This window comes from Oculina patagonica, chromosome 12, assembly GCF_052425735.1.
Source record: "Oculina patagonica isolate OP01 chromosome 12, crgOcupat, whole genome shotgun sequence".
Classification (NCBI taxonomy): Eukaryota; Metazoa; Cnidaria; class Anthozoa; order Scleractinia; family Oculinidae; genus Oculina; species Oculina patagonica.
The window spans coordinates 7,658,453-7,682,278 of record NC_135769.1 but is presented as its reverse complement, the minus strand read 5'-3'; the positions used below and the strand labels follow the sequence as shown (position 1 = coordinate 7,682,278).

Here is a 23,826-nt window from a genome sequence, read left to right as displayed (position 1 = left end):
GAGTTCACACTTGTTGTCTCACGAATGAAAAGCGGAAGCGAATTCCATGTTCCCACTACTCTATACATAACATGTAAACCTTAAAAAAAAACCCTGTAGAATCCCGATCTCTCGAGCCCAGGGTTTCTCGAAACTCCCGATTTCTCGAGCCGATTTTCGTTTCCCTTGTACAGTACTTCCCTGTAATTTTACTCACGATTTCTCGAACCTCCCGATTTCTGAAAGCAATTATCGTTCCCCACTCGGACGGGATTCTACTGCCCAGGGGGGTACTCCGGGATCAAAGTGACGGGGATGATCGAATGGAGGCAAAACTCAGGACCCAAAAAAATCCTAAAGTCTCCCGACATTACCCAAAAAATCCCTGGCCCAAAATAACGCCCAAAAAAATCCCTAGTCAAATTACCCCTTAATTGCCAAGGCCGCGCCAAGGCACTTTAGTTTGATTTTAATACCCAAAAAAATCCTCTATTTAAATCAAGTCACCCAAAAAATACCTGCCAAATTCTCCTACCCAACAAAATCCCGGAATCGAAAATTTCGACCCCAAAAAAATCCTTCGCACATCCCCGTCACTTGGATCCCGGAGTACCCTCCCCCCCCCCCCCCTGGGTTCTACTGGACATACATGTACATGTACAATGCTCAACGTAAACCATTTGAATGTAACCTACTAGCTAACCTAATATTAGTGTAGTTTTTAGTTTTTAGCAGTGTCCCCTAATTAGTATGGTGTATCATTCCCAGGCAATAAGGTTTTGACACTTTAATAAAGTTCTCACTCACACTCACACTCACTCACACTCGCATAAATAAAGTTTTCACTCACACGCACGGGTCATCATATGGGAACGTGAACGTGACTTTTAAATACAACAACTGGAATATTGTGTTACAAAGGTTCTATTTGAATTTAAACTAACAGCATTTCGCATGTCATGTCTGAAGGTTTTAGAACCTATATATGCGCGTTATAGGTTTCCATTGCGCTAAAATATGGGTAAACGTACCAGATAAGATACAATTCTGGAGTTAAACTGTTTTCCATGATTGTTTTTTTTTTTTTTTTTTTTCATGTTTTTTTTTTTATTTCTTCCTTGAGAAGTGCGATTTGAAAGGGTCAGGAATACAAAGCTTACGCAAACCGAAGCAGTTCCCAGGTACGCTCTGGTACGATATCGATTTTGGGGTCAGGTTTGAAATAGGGTGCGGGAAAATAATGTATTTTGTTCCGAGAAATACGGCAAGGGTTGTTTGAAGCGCTCCGCACACCCAAAAGCCTATCTGAAAAGCTTAGCTTCAGAAGCTTCAAAATCGCGCAGCTCGCTTATTAATGTACATGCTTGCTATGAAAGTAACTTGACCGATTTGTTTGTTTTTTTTTTTTTTTTTTTTTTGGGGGGGGGGGGGGGGCGGTGGGGGTCAGAGGGGTGGGATGGCCGGAACGGAACATATGCAGTATCCCGATCCCTTCTGTAGGTATGTAAGGGTTTACGAAAGGGTTTAACTTTCTGTCAAAATGGTATATGAAAGGGTAAAGCTTAGATCTAGGGGCAGAGCCTCCCCATATAAAAAAAATAGATAGATCTTTATTTAATTTATTTTTATAATGTTTGCTGAAGGATTTTTTAACCGTCTTTAAATAAAGTTATCTGATCTAAGTTATCTGATCTTTAGTAATCTTTGTCGTTTCTGCGGCTCAAATTTAAAATGTCGAATTTTAAGCGATTTGGAGGGTTTTGCGTTGACTGTTAACGTTATGGACATTACTCGAAATAGGTTTACGATAATAAGACCCTTTCAATATTCCCATACATTTCTTTATATTTCGAACATACAAATAAGACACGTGCACGCCGCTTGTGGAAAAATATTGGTCAACCTCCATCGTACCTGTACTTTCAAAAAATTACAGTTTCGATCAGGCCAAATAAAAACCGTGTTCGCAAATCTTCAAAATCCTTGTTCTATTTTTGGAAGCTGAAAAAGAACTTTAAAAAAACACTTTCTTAACTTTTCTTCTGTGAAAATTCGAAAGTGAATAATTTAGTTTGCAAAATGTTTTTGCTCGAAATCCATGTATACCAACTAATATAAAGGCCACGAATAAACTAAACTGGTGATAACGTCATGAAGGGCACTATCGAGCCAAAATGTGACAAACTGTCTATTGCATCTGATATAGTTTTGATGCAAGCAAACTCATTTTGAAAAACGCCAATAAAGGCAAAACCCCGCAGTGACAAACCAAAAAGGAGTGCCAGACAATTTGTAGACCTTGATCAGTAAAAATCTTGAGATGATAAGAAAACAGCTGACGGCATACTGACATGATCACTGACACAAGAAGAAGAGATTGAAACAGAAATGCGACCACATACATTAAAAATAAACTCCTAGTTGAATATGTTTGCCTCCCGTGGAAGACTTGTTTTTGATAACCGAAATATCAGGAAAATAAATCAGCCGCTTTTTAATTATCTCATTTTCTTCAATCTCTTATCCTTGACGTAAGGATCGGCTTCCGTCTGACGTATTTTCCTTATTAAACTTATTTTGTCGTGAAGATATGAAACCCGCCAACCCGCTGCCTAAAGGTGAAGTATACTTACACACCTGTCGCATCGAAATCGAAGGAGATCGAGAAGAATTAGTCAGAATTTTCGTGTTGTTCTTTAGTTTTTTTTTTTCCTCTTATTGCTGCAAGTAGACTGGAAATTTTACAAATCTCGTTCTTTCTTGAAGTTCCTATTCGGGTGGATTTTTTTTTTCGAAAAAAAAAAAAGCTATTGCGCCATCAGCCTGTTATGACTTCCTGTCTTTCTTCCTTTCTGTTTGCTCAGTTGTTTGTGCGCGTGAGGGGAATGAGCACGAAGTTGACTGAAATCCAGCAAGAACTGGTCCTTAGTGGTCCAGCTGATAATTGCGGAAATTTCTATCTTTTAGGACTTAGGATGTGAACATTATTAAGAAAGCAACGATGGGGAGTTGTTTTCTGCAGATCAGTAAATGGTCTCCTGTATCTGTTTTCATTCTCCTTGGTTTAGCAACATTTACGAAGGGGGAATTTACGCAGACACCAGAGTTCCCCCTTTTTGGGAAAAAGTTTTAGGCGAGGTGTGCGCCTCTGGGGGTCTGGAAGCGTTCCCCGGCTCGGTTCTCTCGTGCCTTTCCGGCATTACATCATTCTGGTTTTCTTGGTCTTTTCTTCAAACATGTCTTTTCTTACTTTTGCTCACTCGTCGCGCGCCGTCCAGAATCGGGGAATCTGATTTCGGGCGGGAGGCAACGCAAAACGGTCCGATCATCGGGAGGGTGGAATCTCTGAGACACGTCTGCCAAGTCTCTGTCACCTCCGTTGTGCCAAAGATTCAAACGAGGTAAGGACATTAAGAGCGGAATTCTCTATCTTTTTAGAATTTTCGGACAAAAAGGTTACAATCGAATTTTTTTTTATTACGCTAAAAAGACCCTATGGGTGAACTATTTTTGAAAATAATATGTAAAACTTCCAGCGAGTTTTATTTTTTGAGAAAACGAGGAAAGTTTGTAATTCGAGCTCATGATGTCTGAACGCCGAGGAAAACTAATTAATTGACAGCAATTTCGTGGCATTTTCGATGCGCAGGTTCTCAACTTCAGAAACTTGCCTTGAGTTCATTTTTACATGAGTATTTAATCATCCCTAGGTCTTGCTTTTAAACCGAAAATCTAACTGAAATATGTAATTGTTGACACATTTTTACCGCGTTAAAAATTCTATCGATCGCAATTTAATTTACATACCGAATTTGACCTAACTTCAGAGGGCTAGAACACCAAGGGTATACGCTTTTATCGGTAAAACATGGGTTCTTTGGAAAGCCCTATTCTTCCTTCATATCATATCCAAAGCGTTAGTTTGGCCCGTAAAAACTGAGTGCGCTAGCACGAAAAATAGACAGGCATTTTTGACATGTTTCCGCCATAATTTCCATTCTGCAGTCAACCGGGTAATGTCGAACTAAATTGTTAAAACAAATTAAATTTGGTCTTATGCTTCGCCGTTATCAGTTTTAATGAGTTTAATTTTTTGCTACAAAACTACAATATCTCAATTTTTAACAGAAAGGAACAGTTTTAATAAAAAAATAAATAAAGCAACAAACAAGACATGCTCACCTTCATCGTGCCGCCGTTAATTTATGCGAGGGAAGAGAGTTGTCGCTGTATGTTGTTTTCATTTCCACTGAAGCGTTTCCTTCCACTTCTCAGTTTTTAAATATAAGAATACCCTTTTTACGTATATACATCTCAATTTAGACGACATTCCTGACATTTAGCAAGAATCTTATCCACCAAAACGGCAAATTCGTGCTATGTGCTGTTGGCTATACTCGTCACGCAAGAGAATTCATTGATATCATATTTCAAACACAAGTTGACGTGACGTAGATACGGACCATTGAAATTACCGGTGGGGTGTTGACTTTTCCCCAAAAAAAACTGTTTCAAGAAAAAAGGGAAGTGACATAGTGCATAGTTAAAAAAATAAGGTAAAGAAAGAACCAAAACGAGAAGTAGTTGTCATCTTTTAAAGGAGGAGTTTTATTTTTTAATTATTATTATTTTTTTTTTTTTTGGGGGGGGGGGAGGGTGGAGGGGTTGTATTAAACATTTGGATTATGTGGGGGAACAGGGGAAGACGTTCTGATAAAGAAAGGGACAATATATTTAACAGGCATAATCAAATCCCTCCCCTTTTACCCCATTGGCGAACTAAACGGTCCCAGTAGCCCCCAAATGTCGCTGCAATGCTTGTGCCCTAGAATAAAATCCTCCAGACAAGTAGGCCAAAAATGTTTGCCCCCACCCTCCTCCAGCAAAGTACGGAACTTGATACAGTGTACGGGTTATTGGGCAATATATTTGCGTCGGCTCTTCGAGCTGGTGTCATTTAGATTTGCTACACCGCATTGAGTCCCAATAAGAACGAGAAAGATGTCTGCGGTTGCAATCTTCTGTATCGGTTAAAGTCGCGGCGGTGTCTCGCCAAGTCAACCTTTCACGAAATATACGATCAGCCTTGCTTTCAGTTGCCTATATTTATTGTACGTCCATTAGATAAATCTGTTGTTTTTCCGACTCAGGTTTTCTGCTGAATTTAGAATGAAAATATTCTTATGAACATTCTAATACTCGTTTATATCGTTTAACATTTCCGTTTAGTACGCAATGGGTATCTATTGATCATGTCAGTGCCGTCGCAAGGGTAAAATAAGGGAGGAGGGGCACGTGAGCGCCGGAGGCGCGAGCTGCTAGCGGTTCTGGGGGCATACTCCCCCCCCCCCCCCTCCTCCGCAGAATATTTTGAAATCTAGAGGCTTGAAAATGCTATTTCCAGCGTTTTCCAAGAGCTATTTGTGATTTACGCATATTTCGAATTCGTTACTTTCTACACTGTCTTAGCAAACCAATGCACATTGAAGAGAGTATAACACTATTAACGTCAATTACAAAAAAAAAAAACCGGACTGTCTCTGTATCATGAAACCAGCAAATGTTTTACCTTTTAGAGTCATCATGGTAAGTTTGTAGTTATTTAAAAACTGTCTGAGTTGCCTTAGAACTTTTAATTAGCACGTATGTACGTTAAAAAATGTGAAGAAGTACAAATGTTATTGTTTCAAACCTTTCGGGAGATAAAATTTTATTTTTCAACATTTTATACAGGTCTGTTTTTACTTTTCGGGAAATAAACTGGGGGGCACGGGCCCTCCCGGCCCCTCCCCTTGCTACGGCACTGCATGTACTGTTCATCGAACTATCGTGGGCATCGAACATTTTGGCTAGTGCAAATTTTTATCGTGTTATTGGATAGTAAAAGGTTTTGCCGTTTAGAGACGGTCCGTTCTATTCTATATACAAAGTTTCAACACAAAATTATATTTTTTTCAAAATCTTAGCCTTATTCTTAAAAATTCGCAAATTTCAGCCTTGATATTCTTATTAACTAGATTCTTATAAAATAAAAACAGTGTATTTTTAGACGTCAACTATCTTTCTTACAGATCTGAAGAAATTTTGTCCGAATATTTTGGAAAGATCCAGTATCCGTACACATTAAAAACATTAATTTAGGGTGGTTACACCTCGTATTTGGATGTCAGATCATGATGTTCCCTTTTTTTGTATTACCGTATTTTCTCAATTAAGCACCCCCGGCGATTATTTCGAACTTGGATTGGTGGCCCCGGCGTTTAATTGAAGCTGGGGTTTAATCCGGGCCGAGCGTTTATTAAGGGAAGGCAAATTTCTGTCAAATTTTCAGATTGATTTGTTTTTGTCGATCTCAGAGACCAAGGGGCAGTTTTACAAAGCAAGGCGATTTTGCTCTTCGTTTTGCCCCGAAAAACTTTCCCTGGGCATCTAAGTTTTACAGTTTCCCAAAGGTACATTATTGCGGATTGAACACGTTTATGTTGCAACCATGATTTATGACAAAAGGAACATAAACGGTATTTTAACTACACAAAAGAGCATGAAGTAAAGGTTATGGATAGAAAATACGGTAATTTAAACCATACGGCGGCTGAAATTTAATCCGCCAAACGTAAACTGGACGACCATTGCTTATTTCTTTTGCTTGTAGCTGACCAAGAACCCTGGTGAACACTTTGGGAGTAGCACGAAAAAATGCGATTAACGAGAATAAAGGCGAGCGGAAAAAGTTGCGAGGGTCTTATGCAGGCGAAGTAGCGAAACGATTTATTCATTCTCCCTGTCTATCAGAACAACCCAAAACTCTTTCTATTATTGATATATTTATTTATTTATTTATTTTTTGCGCTGCTCCAAAACTAATACCTAGACTATAAACCGACTGCCTGAAGCAATATCAGGCCCGCGAGATCAGGCTACGGCTTGTTTGGCGGACAAAATTTCACAAGGTCTGTAAGAACAACAGTGGACGTCTATATCTATCACATATAGCAAATAGATTAACTTAATAATTTTCCGCTAAGAAAAATAGCCCCCAGTGTACATTGTGGTCATGCGGACGCAGAGTTTTACCTGTTTGTGACCTATTAGTGACCATTAGCTGGAAGGGGGTTAGTGGGCCTACGTGTCTGCAGGATTATATTCCAGGGCACAAGCATTGCACGACGTTCAGTTTTTGCCTAAAGATACAGGCCTTTTTCGTAACGCATGTAAGATTTTATACGCAAGAATTATTATAAATATTATAACTGAAATTCATTATCTCCCCTCTCTTTATCAGAACGTTTTCCCCTGTTCACTCCACAAAATCCAAAATTTCTTATACGAAACCTTCTCCCACCCCCCACTCCTCCGCTAAAATATCACAACTACTGCTCGTTTTGTTCTTTCTTTGCATTATTTGTTTTTTCAACAATGCACTATGTCACTTTCCTTTTTTCTTGAAACAGTTTTTTTTTGGAAGAAGTCAACACCCCGTACCCCACCGGTAATTTCAATGGTCCGTCTCTACGTCACGTCAACTTGTGTTTGAAATATGATATCAATAAATTCTCTTGCGTGACGAGTACCTGAAACAGCACATAGCACGAATTTGCCGTTTTGGTGGATAAGATTCTTGCTAAATGTCAGGAATGTCGTCTAAATTGAGATGTATATACGTAAAAAGGGTATTCTTATATTTAAAAACTGAGAAGTGGAAGGAAACGCTTCAGTGGAAATGAAAACAAAATACAGCGACAACTCTCTTCCCTCGCATAAATTAACGGCGGCACGATGAAGGTGAGCATGTCTTGTTTGTTGCTTTATTTATTTATTTTTTTATTAAAACTGTTCCTTTCTGTTAAAAATTGAGATATTGTAGTTTTGTAGCAAAAAATTAAACTCATTAAAACTGATAACGGCGAAGCATAAGGCCAAATTTAATTTGTTTTAACAATTTAGTTCGACATAACCCGGTTGACTGCAGAATGGAAATTATGGCGGAAACATGTCAAAAATGCCTGTCTATTTTTCGTGCTAGCGCACTCACTTTTTACGGGCCAAACTAACGCTTTGGATGTGATAAGAAGGAAGAATAGGGCTTTCCAAAGAACCCATGTTTTACCGATAAAAGCGTATACCCTTGGTGTTCTAGCCCTCTGAAGTTAGGTCAAATTCGGTATGTAAATTAAATTGCGATCGATAGAATTTTTAACACGGTAAAAATGTGTCAACAATTACATATTTCAGTTAGATTTTCGGTTTAAAAGCAAGACCTAGCGATGATTAAATACTCATGTAAAAATGAACTCAAGGCAAGTTTCTGAAGTTGAGAACCTGCGCATCGAAAATGCCACGAAATTGCTGTCAATTAATTAGTTTTCCTCGGCGTTCAGACATCATGAGCTCGAATTACAAACTTTCCTCGTTTTCTCAAAAAATGAAACTCGCTGGAAGTTTTACATATTATTTTCAAAAATAGTTCACCCAAAGGGTCTTTTTGGCGTAATAAAAAAAAATTCGATTGTAACCTTTTTGTCCGAAAATTCTAAAAAGATAGAGAATTCCGCTCTTAAATAAAAATGAAATAAATAAAATACATTTAACGAATCCGTTAGGGCCTGTTAACATGGAAGGCGGGTGTCCCGGCTAACCGAGCTAGTCCCTAGGCGAGCCAACTTTCCATACGTTTCTTTAGAATACACATTGAAGCGTTTACATGCAAGACGGGAAACCCGCCTTGCCGGGGCGCTCGGTCTACCTGCCCGGCCGCGGGGCACCCTTCTAGGCGGGATAGCTTTTTGCCATATAAACGATTATGCCCGAGCTATCTTTCGCGCGTGTTTTAAATTATATTTTAAGTTAATCGCAAAAAATGTATAAATTCTTAACCCAAACAGTGCTATTTTTGTAGGCCATTTCTGTGGAAGAATGCGTTCAAAGGTGCCAGAGAAAATTCACACTGTCATTAGGTAATGTATGCACAACCTACAATCATGTTCTCTCTCCCTACATCTGAACCCCCCCCCCCCCCCTCAAGAAAAGGGAGTCTAAAAACAAATAAATGAAAAATTGATGTCACACTGCATACTGCTTAGTCCCAGCCACTCTAAAAAAATTCAGCGGCTCAGGTAAGATGTGTACCCACAACCTTCTGTTGCAAATAATCCCACCTGAGCGACATAATTTTTTTCAGTGGCCAGGATTTACAGTGTAGCATTTTTTTATTTACCATATGTCAAAGTTGGTGTTCATTATATTATAGATCTGAAGTTTCCAAAAGGTCTTGAGAACAGCAGACACGTAAAGATTTTAAGAAAAACGACAATTTTTTTAAGTTTCTGCAAAGACATGTTTCGACAGAGCATCTGTCATCTTCAGTTGAAAGGTTTACAAAGCACAGTGAGTTGAATAATAAGTAGAAAAAATGCTAATTAAGACAAGTAGTAACAACAGAACGTGAAAATGTGTGAATTAGAAGGATAACTTTAGATTTACATGGTGTAATTGCTGATTGAGGCAAGGTAGTTCCTTTTGAATATGGATAGCCTCCTTTATTTTAAGTTGAAAGCTGGTAGAGGCGTGATCTAAAATATGAAAACAATCTGTTGAACACAAGGAGCGACAGCGTTCAGAATTCTGAAGGTGTTTGAAAATGTGGGAGGCCTTATCACTGGCTAAGTGCTCACGCACGCGTGTGGCAAAATGTCGGGTGGTTTCGCCGACATAACAGGCATTACAGCCCGCACATGCAAACTTGTAAACCACACACGAACGGAGACCGCCAGGGATAGGGTCTTTCACTCCAAAAAGATTACCGATCTTAAAAGAAGAAAAAACTAGTTTGATATCTAAATCATTACAATAGCGCTTAATTAAGTGTCTAATCTTTTTCTGAGTGACGACAGAAAAATAGCCTACGTACGGCAGCTTAAAGTAAAATGTGGGCAAAGTAGTAGGGAGGGAGCCCCGGGGACAATGGTTGCTATGGATACCAGTGATGTAACGGTTAACTACTTTTTCAATTAAATGGGCAGGGAAAAGGTTCTTTTTTAGAATTTCAGTAAGCTTGGTTATGTCCTCGTGTAACCCCAACCAGGTGTTATTGATCTTGTAGGCCCGGTCGACAAGAGTTCTAATGAGACCTACTTTGTACGAGTACGAGGTGAAGCTAAAATAATTAGTTAATAGCCCAGTAAAGGTTTTCTTGCGGTAAACTCTAGTAAGGAAAGAATTAGGGTCATTATTATCGATAAGAACATCAAGAAAGGGTAATTGGCGATTAAGTTCTTTTTCCATGGTAAACCTTATGTTAGGGTGCCTAGAGTTAATGTAGTTAAAAAATACAACAGCATCGTGCTCCGAGTGAAATAAACAAAAAGTGTCGTCAACATACCTACGATAAAATAACATTTCAGACCCTTGAAAATTTTCCAACCATAGTTTTTCATGATGCCCCATAAAAAGATTTGCTAATACGGGAGCAAGGGGAGACCCCATGGCCACGCCGTCAATTTGGTCATAGAAAGAGCCGTTAAATAAAAAATGAGTTTGGGCAGTGGCTACAGTGAAGAGGCTTCTAAGTTCAGTTTTACTTAACTTAAGGTCGGGATTGCCCTTGGAAATGTAATTGACCGCCAGGTCAATACACTCCTCAAGAGGTATGTTAGTAAAGAGACTTTCTACATCAAAAGAAACCATAAATTTACCACACATAGATAAAGATTGAATGTCCAGTGTACAAAAGTAAAAGTGTCAGTAGCACAGTGTTCAGTTGGAATGTGCGGCGCCAAAAGATTGCATAAATATTTGGCCAGGTTATAATTGTATGTTCCAATAGAAGACACGATGGGGCGAAATGGCGGAGTGGAGTTAGGTCCACGATCCTTGTGCATTTTGGGGAGGCCATGGGGTCTCCCCTTGCTCCCGTATTAGCAAATCTTTTTATGGGGCATCATGAAAAACTATGGTTGGAAAATTTTCAAGGGTCTGAAATGTTATTTTATCGTAGGTATGTTGACGACACTTTTTGTTTATTTCACTCGGAGCATGATGCTGTTGTATTTTTTAACTACATTAACTCTAGGCACCCTATTACATAAGGTTTACCATGGAAAAAGAACTTAATCGCCAATTACCCTTTCTTGATGTTCTTATCGATAATAATGACCCTAATTCTTTCCTTACTAGAGTTTACCGCAAGAAAACCTTTACTGGGCTATTAACTAATTATTTTAGCTTCACCTCGTACTCGTACAAAGTAGGTCTCATTAGAACTCTTGTCGACCGGGCCTACAAGATCAATAACACCTGGTTGGGGTTACACGAGGACATAACCAAGCTTACTGAAATTCTAAAAAAGAACCTTTTCCCTGCCCATTTAATTGAAAAAGTAGTTAACCGTTACATCACTGGTATCCATAGCAACCATTGTCCCCGGGGCTCCCTCCCTACTACTTTGCCCACATTTTACTTTAAGCTGCCGTACGTAGGCTATTTTTCTGTCGTCACTCAGAAAAAGATTAGACACTTAATTAAGCGCTATTGTAATGATTTAGATATCAAACTAGTTTTTTCTTCTTTTAAGATCGGTAATCTTTTTGGAGTGAAAGACCCTATCCCTGGCGGTCTCCGTTCGTGTGTGGTTTACAAGTTTGCATGTGCGGGCTGTAATGCCTGTTATGTCGGCGAAACCACCCGACATTTTGCCACACGCGTGCGTGAGCACTTAGCCAGTGATAAGGCCTCCCACATTTTCAAACACCTTCAGAATTCTGAACGCTGTCGCTCCTTGTGTTCAACAGATTGTTTTCATATTTTAGATCACGCCTCTACCAGCTTTCAACTTAAGATAAAGGAGGCTATCCATATTCAAAAGGAACTACCTTGCCTCAATCAGCAATTACACCATGTAAATCTAAAATTATCCTTCTAATTCACACATTTTCACGTTCTGTTGTTACTACTTGTCTTAATTAGCATTTTTTCTACTTATTATTCAACTCACTGTGCTTTGTAAACCTTTCAACTGAAGATGACAGATGCTCTGTCGAAACATGTCTTTGCAGAAACTTAAAAAAATTGTCGTTTTTCTTAAGATCTGAAGTTGTGGGTAAGACTGAAATATTTCCGATTCAATGTTTAGTGAGTTTGCATTCGATCAGGTGGTCGATGAAGAAAACTCCTGAAGACTTGACTTTGGATTTTCTTTGATTTACTTTCAAGAAATTTGTTTATGCCTAAGGATGATTCTAATGATAATTGCATTAATTTTATATAGCACATTCTTGTCTAGTCTCTGAAAAACTAACATGTTTAAAGGAAGGTACAAAGCTAAATAGAATTTTTTTTTGGGGGGGGGGGGGGGTTCAAACCAAAAAAAACATCCTTGGGTGAGATATGGGTATTTTCTGGAACAATAACTGTACATGAGCTAAAAATATAATGTTGTTTATCTCTGTGTTAATTTTCCAGGGCCAAGCTATGACATCAGAAAAAGATTGATTAACAAACCTCTTATCAAACATAAGCGAAGTGTTCGTGACATGAATGTAATAAATGGTAAGTTGCCAAACATGAAATTGCCACAAATTTGCTTGTGATTTACATGTCCACTCTGAAAAAAGCATTTTAAAAAAAGGCCAAATTAAAGCATAATATTATTTTTATTAATTCATACAAAATTATACCTAAAATATTACCAAAAAATTAATAATTACCAAAATATAATGTCATATGGCCTTTTCAGTCACACCAGACCCTCCAGATCACAGCAGGTGCTGTGCATTGCCATGCATCAATTTAAGACTTAGAGGTTTGAATGAAATTAGGGTAAAGCTAGTGCTGCTATCAATAATAATCATGAATTTTTGCTATGGCACCACACGTTACATACACTGTGCTGTAATTATAAATTAAGAATAATGGCTGAAACAGGAATTCACTTGTAGGCAGCAGCCAGTGACCCCAGGGGGGGGGGGACTCCCATATGAGAGTGACGGGGATGCTCGTCGTCTCGCTTAGGGGTATAAATTTCGGACTTTGGGTCTCGCTTAGGGCGTTCCGGGGAAAATGCAAGAAAATGACATTATTTTTAGCCGTCAGGGTCTCGTTTAGGGTTGCACACGAAGAAATATACAAATATAAGTTTTTTTTCTCAGAATTTTGGTATCTTTTAGGGGTCTAAAAATAATAGCTTAAGCCACGCCCAGATTGGTCTCTTTTAGGGGTTCTTTTCAAAATTTCCGACGAGCATCCCCGTCCCTTTAATATGGGAGTCCCCCCCGGGCCAGTGACCAAAGGCTTAAATTGGAGAGGAGACTAAGGCAGCTATAGGGTCATCACAAAGTTTGAGACAGCGAGGTGTGTCAGCAGAGATTCCAACCTGACCCATTTTGTCCTCCCATTTGCTTTAGGCCTTTTTTATTGGGAGTAGGGATTCCTGCCTGGCATGCCTTGCATGCCTCCCTGCCTAATTCCTTGTATGCCTGATCGCACACCACACTGACAGCACTGCTGTACGTATATATGCCACTCTATTTAATACAAACATCAATCAATAAATTATGTGATTATTTTAATAGCAAATTATATACACACATAACACATAATCCTCTTCGCGCCTAGGAGGCACATAAGGCTGAGACCAGAGATTTCCATTGCTCCCTTTCCATGGCTGCCTTCTCAAGTTCTTTCCACGTCTTCCCTGCTGTTTTCATTTCTGCCTTGATCGTCCTCCTCCAAGTCTCCCGTGGACGTCCTAAAATATAGAAATAAATTATATACAGGTTATTCTTAATTGGTTAAATTAACCCAAATAGTTTTAAATGAAAGTTAATTACATGATTGTTTTTTTTTTTTCTTTTTTTTTTTAAATTTTATTCAGCATATGACACAACAATTACAAAACATACTAAAATAACTAACAGTATCGACAATTCACATGAAGCGCGTCAACATAGTCCATTATAACCGTTAACGTACTGACAATAATTACATGATTGTTAACTAACAAGAAAAATCCTCTTACCTTCACAGAATGTAAGCCCTCGACACAAGCTCCTGCTCCGTGTTATGTAAAGAAACTGGCTGTAAATTTTACAGCAAAAGGCCCAATTCATGTTACATGGGAAGACATGGACCCTTCAAAAACAGGTAAATAGAAGTTTTTTGTCAACTGAAGATATTATCTTAGTAATTTTACATTGTGTATCTACTTACTGACAGAACTGTTAGAAGTAAACCTGTTTGTGTTTTATGGCAAACCACTGTTGCCTTTGTTTGGGGTCATACTTGATGAATTAAGCAATTTAGTACAATGAAGTGTTTTCAAGACTTCATTGTGACTGAAACATTTCAGGGGTAATAAGTTGCTTGTTAAAGTACTTTGTAAGAAAAAATAATTATGCTACGTTGATTGATGTTGGATACGTTAATTAAAACACCGATTAACACTGTTATTTATTTTTTCTTATTTTTTGGACAATATTTTTTTGGCAGATTTTAACTGGACAGGTTATGCATTAATCTCTCATGGTGAAGACGGGATTGGTCATGAACAAAAGGCACAGTGTAGAGTTGTTCCAAAGGTAAGTTTACAGAAGTTCAATGTTCAATGTTCAAGGGAATGGATGTTGATTATAGCAGCCGAAGGCAAAACTGTGAGGGGAATGAGGGATGATTGATAATGATATTTATTATTTATAAACAGTATACATGTTTGTGTGGATTGAAAAACAATTTTATTATAAGGGGACAATAATTCAAATTATTTTTTATTCTTAAATACAGTAACTTTCGTGAAAACTCTTTTTTTTTTTTTCATTTTTTTGAGTCCCAACAGTATTAGTTTCAAATTGGGCTGGTAAATTGTAAATTTGTTTGTTTGTTTTATTTTTTTTTTTTTTTTTTTCATGCCATAGGTTTAACATTTTTAGAGTCGACCAGTATTAATAATAAATAAATAATAATATAGCTAACCATAAATAAAAGTCCAACAAGCTAATTAGGAATATCATTCCTTATTCCATATGGTAAGAACACTATGTTTAAGTAATAAAATTTCAATTATTGTTTACAATTATTGTATATATTATTTCTCTTTTCTGAAAATCTTCAGAACCAAACAGACTATATGTTTATGCAAGTTGATGATTGGAAATACCCTCAAACCTTCCATATTGCAGTATGTATATATATTTATATATGGCAGTAAAAGTTCATTAAATATTTCACATGCCTATAAGATGACGTTACGAAAATAAATGGCACGCAATGCATGCAAAAGTGATGATGTTTCACAGGGGGGTCTAACATAATTTTCAGGAAATAATTTGTCAAAAATAAGCATTAATAAAAGAGGCTGACAACTTGTGCATGATTAATGACTGTTATCCAACTGCAACTTACATTTTTTAACAAAAGAAGCTTGATTGCATAAATTTAAGCATTGTGAGAATCTGTTGGAATTCAAGTTAAATGTGATACAGTAGTTATGGAGTCACAAAGATGCAAAGAATACATTCTCTTCATAGATTTGCTCAACTGAACAACAGTTAAGTAATATTTTATTTTATTTTTTAAATGTTATTTTATATTTGCATCATATTGTAGCATGACATCCCATTGACGACATACAATTCATGCGAACAAGCTTAAGGTCAAACAGCTGTGTCTTGTTCACAGTGGCCGCGTCGACACTATAAAAGAATTTAGTTATTAATTATTATTATTTTATTATTATTATTATTATTATTATTATTATTATTATTATTATTATTATTATCATTATTATTATTAGAAATTTCTGTTTACTAAATCTAATATAACTCATCAAATAATTATAATAAGTCTCTTTCGTTTGTAGTTTGTACTGTTCCTTTCTTACTGCACAAGAGTGTTTTGGTTTTATGTTCTACATGGCGATTTCTTGTTGAGTTAAACTTGATCTTTGTTCACTTTCCTTGCGGTTGACCAAGCGCACTCTACTGATCAGTCAATTGAGCAAAACAGGCTAGAAGATCCTGTTGACTTACATGATGACATAAGCTGATGATGTCATACTTTTAAAATGACATCATAGCCGGCGTAATAAAGCATTTTAAAGCTCTCTCTTTTAAGCCGCCCCCCCACACACACACACTTTAAAAACTTCCAAAAATAACTCAATGATACATTTTTGCATTTCTTTTTTTAGGTAATTACACACCCTTACCGCAAGAGTGAAGTTAAACTTGAGGGTTTTACCCCTGCAGGTACTAATTAAAAGGCCATTACTTTTAAATTCAGTATTGGTGATTTTGAAATTTTATGATGTCATTCATTGGCACAATAGATTAATTATAATAATTCATTTATGAGAGGTAACCACCATGCACCTATTTAAGTTTAGATGCCTCACCTCATTACCATAGCCAGGGATGTAGCTAAGAAAACACTAAGCCAGCTCATCAACAAACACAGCTGGCTTTTTTGCCCTTGGCATGCAGCTCTTTATTTAAAAGTTTACCCAAGTCTTTGTTTTCATGTAAAACTTCCCACGATTTATGTCCTCTTTCAGCCGGTGAAATTAGCTGGCAGCCAGCCCTTAACGACATCCCTGCATAGCTTTAATTTACTGCTTTGAAGCTACGTGCTGAATAGCAGAGTAGGTAAATGTTCTGTGCCTCATCTACATGGAACTGCCAGCCCATGAACACCATGTATTACTATCGCCTAAATAGAGCACATTTTAAAAGTCTCTGCTGAGAATTCTGTTAAGTTAAGTTTTGGTTAAATGTCATTTAGCACTGGTTAATTTGTCTGTTCAGTCATTCAAAAAAATTGCTCTTTAATTGCCATTCATGATGTCATGATGTTGTGTAACTTTAACTCATAAAATTGACTCTTTCAAATTCAGTCACATTCTCCCATGTATATGAATGCACAAATTTCAAGATAGGTAACTAAAAAAAAAAAAAAAAACAGATAAACGAATATTGACACTATTGAAGTGGACAATTAATTAAGAAAGCTGAATGTTCCAATTTGGCCGGAAATGTTTTCTCTTATTATTTTCCTCTTAATTACTTAATACTTTTTATTGTGTTCACAGTTTCCAGAAAACCAACTGCAACTCCAACTACTTCTTATTTTGGTAAGCCTTGTAATATATATATATTTTTTTGAAAAGTGAAGACCAACTCATTTCTAGTACCGGTAATTATATTTCAATAGTGTAGAGTAAGATTATAATTACAAAATGAATGCCAGGCAATCATGATCAACAGTGAACAAGATTAATTACCTCTATATATGCTTGGGCTCTATTTTCTTCAAATCTGATTATAAATAAACCTTTTTAATCAGTGTGAAATTCTTTCATATATACATATATACAGTGTACTTCTATCACTTTATTCCTAAGTATTTTATTTTGGTTAAAATATAATACTTATTGTTGTAAGCTGTTATGCAATTTATTGTTTTATGTTACTTGTATTTATCCTTGCTTGGAAGTGCCTTGGATTTTAATTTTTGTCTTAACTCTGATAGAATCATCAAAGTTCATAAGTTCCACAGTGTCAAGGGTAATAGCTGGAGTGGCAATTCCGTTAATTGTGTATGCTGTACTTAAATGGATAAGGAAGAGGCGGTGTCGAGGTAAGCAGTGAATATTATGATGGCAATTAAGAATGACCTTATTATAGGAAATTAATGCTTGTGTTAATAATGTAAGGTACTCGAGATTAATGCGACTTAAATTAACACGAATTGGAGGGAAACTTCCTGAATAAAGGAAATTAACGCGAAAGAGGAGGTAAATACAATTTGTGGTGTCACTGGAACATTTTTTTTTTCAACATTGAAAATTTTTTGGCCGATTACCTTATTATAGGAAATTAACGCTTGTGTTAATTAAGGTATTTGAAATTAACGCGACTTAAATTAACTCGAATTGAAGGAAAAATTACTTCCCAATGAAGGAAATTAACGCGAAAGAGGGGGTAACATTTCAAAATGAAGGAAATTAACGCGAAGTACATAACAGGAACAAGTTTATTTCACACTTGTAGACGTATAATCTTATTCGCAATGTTCGTGGTACAGTATCAGTATCAGTGACACCGGCAGATTGCCGCCCTGATAAAAATAAGGCTTTTTCCTAGGAGTCAGGAACGACTGGACTGTATCGAGAAATTGAGGCCAAAATAATGGAAATTAAGGTCATGGAAGTTAACGCTCCACTTAATTAACGGCGCGGAAATTAACGTTAACTAAAATCAACGCGACTTAGATTAACGCGAATATTTGAAATTCGCGTTAATTTCATGAAGCGTTAATTTCCTATAATAAGGTAAGTCAAAATTCCTGAAAGCAAGCTAAAACAGAAAATCTTCCTGAAAAAATGTCACACTGTTGTTTATTACGCGTGAGAGCAAAAGAAAGCGGTCGAATTTAGCAAGTACGTGTCAAGATGATTTCGTTGCCCCCTTCCTTGCAGCTCTCGAATAACTGAATTTCGTCATTTTCGTCGACCCTCTTGCGATTTTTCGTCATTTTCGCACGACAGTGATTTTTCGTAGCCTTTCTAAGAATACAAAAATTTGTAGTTTTCGTAACTGTGTTCAATCCTGGACATTTCTCACGGACCCTCTCTAATACGGACACCTGTTGATGGTCCCTGCCGCTTTTCAGTCATTTTATTGTAACTAAACTCCCTATAAGACGGACACCTCTCTAAGACGGACAACGGACACTTTGAAAGAGTTAACGAACACTTGAGGTCCGAGGAGTGTTTTTTATTAGCGGAAATGCTTCAAAATTTCGTATCGATTTTAAGGAAAATTAGTCAGCGCCCTAAATACCAAGCTTACTCACCAAAAACAATAAAACTTTAACGGATTACCTCTCTGCGTACGTGCAGGGGCACTAAAGAGGTCGTTTTCAACTTACAGTATTGTAGTTTGTAGATCTCAACTTTTGCCTCAATAAGTGAATACGGTCTTTTTATTGTTTTAGTCTCCTTCCAGTGTACAGTACTAGTATACACTTAACTTTTTAGACTAAAGGCCGTGAGCGTTTGCTGACAAGCAAAATACCTACAAGCTGACAAGCGAATACCTACAGACATGATACGTTTTAGAAGAAGCGAATTATCGATTGTAATGAACAAAGAGTCAAACAGACTTAAAACAGACGTGTATTCACTGCGCATAGCCGTTCAGCTTGATTATCTCAGAATTACTGGCGTCACGTTACCTCGACTCTCTATAAGGCGGACACTTCTCTAAGACGGACAGTTAGGGCTGGTCCCGAAGGTGTGCGACTTAGAAAGAGTTTACTGAAGATCATTTCGTTTGGAAACAGTGATTCGTATAGAGTACAGTAAATGAGACGTACAATGTAGTACTCTACTGATAAACAGCGTGTCCTAGTGCTGCATTAATCAATTTAGCTGCAGTTAAAAGACGTGTGTGGGGCTCATTTTAGTTAAAAGTGACGTCATAGTGGTGACCTTTTTAGTACGGACACCTCTCTAATACGGACACCTTGCTATGTCACTCCGGTGTCGGTATTAAAGAGGTTCAACTGTACTTAGTAATGCACTTTTCCATACCCGTCGTAATGGACCGTTACATAATTAAACAAAGATCTCACTTATTAGTGTAGTTAAAGCCATAAATACGTATAAATTTCCAGACGTTTCGGGCTTAACCCTTCATCAGTGGAAAAAGTCTAGATTTCGGTTAAAACGCTAGCTTGCGCCACGAAGCCAGATTTGAGTTCAAAAGGTGCGCGCGTGTGAAGAGCGCGCGACAACTTGTGATTATAAATTGTAATGAACCGTGTTTGTTTTCTCCTTAGAACGGTACTACTGTTGCTACTACCCAGAGAGTGAAGCATTCCGCGAAAGAGTAGCATCGATTGTGAACTACTTTCGTGAAAACGGTTACAACGTCATCATGGACCGCATGGTGTCCGAAGAGATTACTTCCCAGGGCCCAACACGGTGGGGAGAGAATCAAATTAGACGGGCCAAAAAGGTGTTGATTTTCTTGTCTCCTGGCTTGGTAAACCTCGCTTTAGATGGTCGAGAGGATTCGCAATGTCAGGTACAGTTTGTTTGCTTGTTTTTGTTCGGTTTTTTTTTTTTTTTTGGTTTGTTTTGTTTTTACTTCCCTTTTTTACTTTATTTCTTCGAAAACAACGACGGCGCAGTAGTGAGAGCGCTCGACTCCCACCAATGAACTTCAGGATCGATTCCGACCAGGTGCCATATCATTCTCGTCCCCAGGGTCGCTTCTCCCTCTTAGCCAGCAGAGCCCGGCCTGGGGCGCGGCTCTGGTGACGAGAATCGTCGCATGTGTGGGTTGAGTTTGTTGTTTGCTCTCGCCTTGCTCCGAGAGTTTTTCTCCCTCCTGAAAAAACAACATTTCCAAACTCCAATTCGATTTGGATAGAGGACCCGCATGAAAACCAGCTAGAGCTGATGTGGCTTCCTCTCCAAATATAGTAACTGTTTGTTTGTGTTGCGCCAAACTTTTAACGTTTTTGCAACTTTCTAGTGTAAAATATTAAACTCGCCCAAGACCTCTTGGCTTTCCAAATTGATCCAAACGTTAAATGGCAATGTAATGTATCATTTCAGGATATTAATCGTATGTGGATTGAGCTTGAAGTGCTTGGAGATCTTTACACTCGAAATCGCTCAGCCGCTAAGATGGTGTGCATAACTCTCCCTGAAGTGCCAGTGACGCCTGAAGTTCTTCCATTGTGGGCAAAAGTCAGCTATAAATGGCCTGAGGATGCTGAGGAAATCATGAAGCGGCTAAACGACATACCGATGATTGCCCGTATAAGACGAAGATTTTTGAGTGGGCCATCAGTGGCTGTGTAAAAGTACTTGAAGATGTTCGAGCCAAGAGAGGATAGACAACTAAGAAAGACTATGGCAGTCTAAAAATAGATTTTGAAGGGCTGTCTCGAGTCTCGACCGCGGACAAACGAAAGAAATGTCTAAAAAAAAAAACAAGAAAAGTACTTTTAAGTTAAGGTTCTTATTTTCACGGTTCAAAGATTGATACTCTACCGGTATTCTGATGGTTTACTAATTTTTTTGGATCTTTACTAAAAAGTTTTACGTGTTTCAAAACAGGTAAAATGCGGACTTGTCGGCGCCGTTTCTCAGAGCATTCGGTTCGGTTGCGGAACGTTTAAAAAGTAAAAATACTCGCTTATTCCAGGGAATGGAAATATATTTACACTCAGCAACTATTTTATCAATCCTTGCTCATACTTGCCCATTAATATATAAACGAAATTACCCAGAATAGAAAGAAAAACTGCCTGAGACGTTTGACCGCGGCGAAACCCGAGTCAGGTCACTTGGCTCTGTCTCTGTTATCCTCTCTTGACCAAATTTAAAGGGCTCTGTCAAGTAAGTTCATTTAAGGTGATTTAGGTAGGCTCGAAAAAGAAATAAACCAAGTAAATTGTAATTATTTTTTAATTCTTTAACCGAGGCATCCCTTCTTTCACAATATTCTTTGACAGTTAAGTTTTTTTTTTTCCAAAAATTCAATGATAATTGAATTATCCAATAATTAGCTATAAGTTACTCACGGCTTACTTACTATAAAATATAAAATTATTATGTTTTATTGCCAATTATTGGTGGTGATAATGAAATGAAATGAAATGTTGATTATAAAAGCTTTATCTATATGTCAACCAAATGGGCGTACTCTGTACGTTCAGTATTTAATATATAATTAATATTTATAAAATATTGTTATTTAATTTAAACTTTAAGTTACGTTAGGGATTTGTGTACAGTCTCAGCTAATAAACCGTATCATACCCGAATGATTTTTGCAGTGAATTCCATGCTAGGCTCAATAAACAAGGGAGCTTTGTATATGTTTTCCGGTGGTACAATATTTAGCCTGGACAGCGGCCAAACGAGCTGCGCACACTCTCAGTTCGCGCAGAAACGTAATTGTTAAATTGTCCACTGTGTACGGCGCATATGCATAGAAAATCTTATAGTTATTCACAGCTGTTCTATATCGCCGCTTTGTTTGGTTTGATTTATGATTCGTTATCTTTTCTTACAAACTTCAATTGGACATTACCCTTAGATTAGCTGTATTAGCAGAAACAGTAAAGGTAAAAAAGTTCTGCAATCGGGCGTATTAGCCCATCAGGCCGGAGCTTATCCAAGCCTGTGTACAGCCGCCCCTGCCTAGGTAGCGGGAGCCTGTTTACAGGGTATCCCTGTTTTCGTAGCATGGAGCGACAAGGAGTATTTCCACTCCTCCCTGTATGGGATGCTAGTCCATTGCATCATTACCCCCATCATAAATTCACCGGTACTCAGGGAGGCACTGTAAAGTGCATAGTGGCCCCCGCCAGGGCTCGAACCCGGACGACTCGGCTTTGAATCCAGCGCACTAACCATTCGGCCACCGCACCTCTCAGCAAAAATAGTAGTACTTGAATAATGACATCCCGGAGGTGAACGAAATCGTCTCAAACGTTTTTGCAGTTCTAACGAACCATCTTAAATGAGCGAATGAATCGAAAGATAAAGGGGGTCGCATCATGTGATTTGCTAAAAAGGGGCAGCTAGCAATTCACTTCGTTTTTTTATGGAAAAACCGTTTTCCGTCAGTTTAGATGAAATAATAAGGATTGTTGAATATTGATAAGGGTCAGATGGGTGGGGTAGCTGGAACTGAAGAGAAACATCCATCCTGTAGGTATGTGAAAAGGATACAATTTTTCTATCGAAGGTATACGAAAGGGTTACCTTTTCTGTTAAAAATTGTATATGAAAGTGTAAAGGCCCGGCCAAACGCACGCAACATTTCAACGCAACATATCCCAACATTGTTGCACACAGCATGTTGCAATCGTTTAGCCAACCAGTTGCAACATGTTGCACCAAGTTTGGAAATGGTCAAATTTTTTCCCAACATCTCGCAACATTTTTGGATGTTGTACTCGTTTGGCAACGTTCGTGCAACATTGTTGCGCTGGAGCACCGTACTATTTCGATTTGCGCCATCCAACATACTGCAACGGATATCGCAACAGGGTGGCCAAACGCGTGCAGCATGCTTTGTACAACAATGTTGCGATATGTTGCGTTGAAATGTTGCGTGCGCTTGGCCAGCTGCTTCACAACATCTCACAACATGACGCAACAATGTTGGGGTATGTTGCGTTGAAATGTTGCGTGCGTTTGGCCGGGCTTAAAGTTTGGATCTCGGAGCGAAAAATCCCCACATAAAATTTTTAGTACCTCACCAGCATGCTCACGAAAAGACTGTGCCCTGCTGGATGAAACGTGAAAATAAGACAACCTTGATCGCAATGTTTCCATGTCTCATCCAACAGCAGTCAGTTCGTCAGATATGTTCAGGATTGAACGCTAATAAGATGCACGTTCCTCATGGCAGGCATCAGTTCGTGACCATACTGGGATCGCATCCCTACTTTCAAAAAATTAGAGTTTCGATCAGGTCAAATAAAGACCCTTTAAAGAAGACTTTTTTAACTTTTTTTAAAAAAAGAAAAATTCGAAAGTGAATAATCTTACTCAAAAGTCAATGTACCAACTAAAGGCAACGAAGAGACTTAACTGGTGAAAACATCCTGAAGGGCACTATAAAGGCCAAAGTTTGAGAAACTGTCTCGTTCTGCCTAACCGTCTATTGCATCTATAGTTTTGATGCCAATAAAGGAAAAACTCCTCAGCGACAAACCAACGAGGAGTGTCAGACAGTTTGTAGACCTTGATCGTAAAAATCTTGAGATGATAAGAAAACAGCTGACGCCATACTGACATAATAGTTGACGCAAGAAGAAGAGATCGAAACA

At 38.0% G+C, this 23,826-nt stretch overlaps 2 protein-coding genes across 5 annotated transcripts in view; one reads left to right on the top strand and one right to left on the bottom strand.

Moving 5' to 3' along the window:
- Window positions 1-23,826, bottom strand: part of LOC144633269 (uncharacterized) — a 61,134-nt gene that overhangs the window by 13,003 nt on the left and 24,305 nt on the right. Inside the window, exon 3 of one of the 3 annotated variants that reach the window (XM_078492115.1) lies at window positions 13,991-14,103. The gene's annotated coding sequence lies outside the window, so the exon portion shown is untranslated. Of the gene's footprint in view, window positions 1-4,161; window positions 4,362-13,990; window positions 14,113-23,826 lie in introns of those variants that run through there. The other 2 variants (XM_078492116.1, XM_078492117.1) reach the window with 2 other exon arrangements.
- Window positions 676-21,807, top strand: LOC144633277 (uncharacterized). Of its 2 annotated transcripts, XM_078492125.1 has the most exons (12): window positions 676-3,080; window positions 3,334-3,380; window positions 8,876-8,933; window positions 12,436-12,522; window positions 13,999-14,115; window positions 14,461-14,549; window positions 15,080-15,145; window positions 16,157-16,214; window positions 17,054-17,095; window positions 17,494-17,601; window positions 19,807-20,054; window positions 20,591-21,807. In XM_078492125.1, exons 1-12 carry the CDS (start codon window positions 2,981-2,983, stop codon window positions 20,837-20,839), a joined length of 1,269 nt encoding a protein of 422 aa, XP_078348251.1. In that variant the 5' UTR covers window positions 676-2,980; the 3' UTR covers window positions 20,840-21,807. The 2 variants fall into 2 exon arrangements, with proteins under 2 accessions (XP_078348251.1, XP_078348252.1); XM_078492126.1 differs by lacking the exons at window positions 676-3,080; window positions 3,334-3,380 and adding an exon at window positions 7,741-7,761.

Excerpts from the sequence above, each read along its gene's own strand:
- LOC144633277 (XM_078492125.1), top strand. The coding sequence starts at position 2,981 with ATGGGGAGTTGTTTTCTGCAGATCAGTAAATGGTCTCCTGTATCTGTT. Across the intron at positions 17,096-17,493 it reads TCCAACTACTTCTTATTTTG|AATCATCAAAGTTCATAAGT; the intron begins GTAAGCCTTGTA and ends TAACTCTGATAG. Across the intron at positions 20,055-20,590 it reads GAGAGGATTCGCAATGTCAG|GATATTAATCGTATGTGGAT; the intron begins GTACAGTTTGTT and ends GTATCATTTCAG.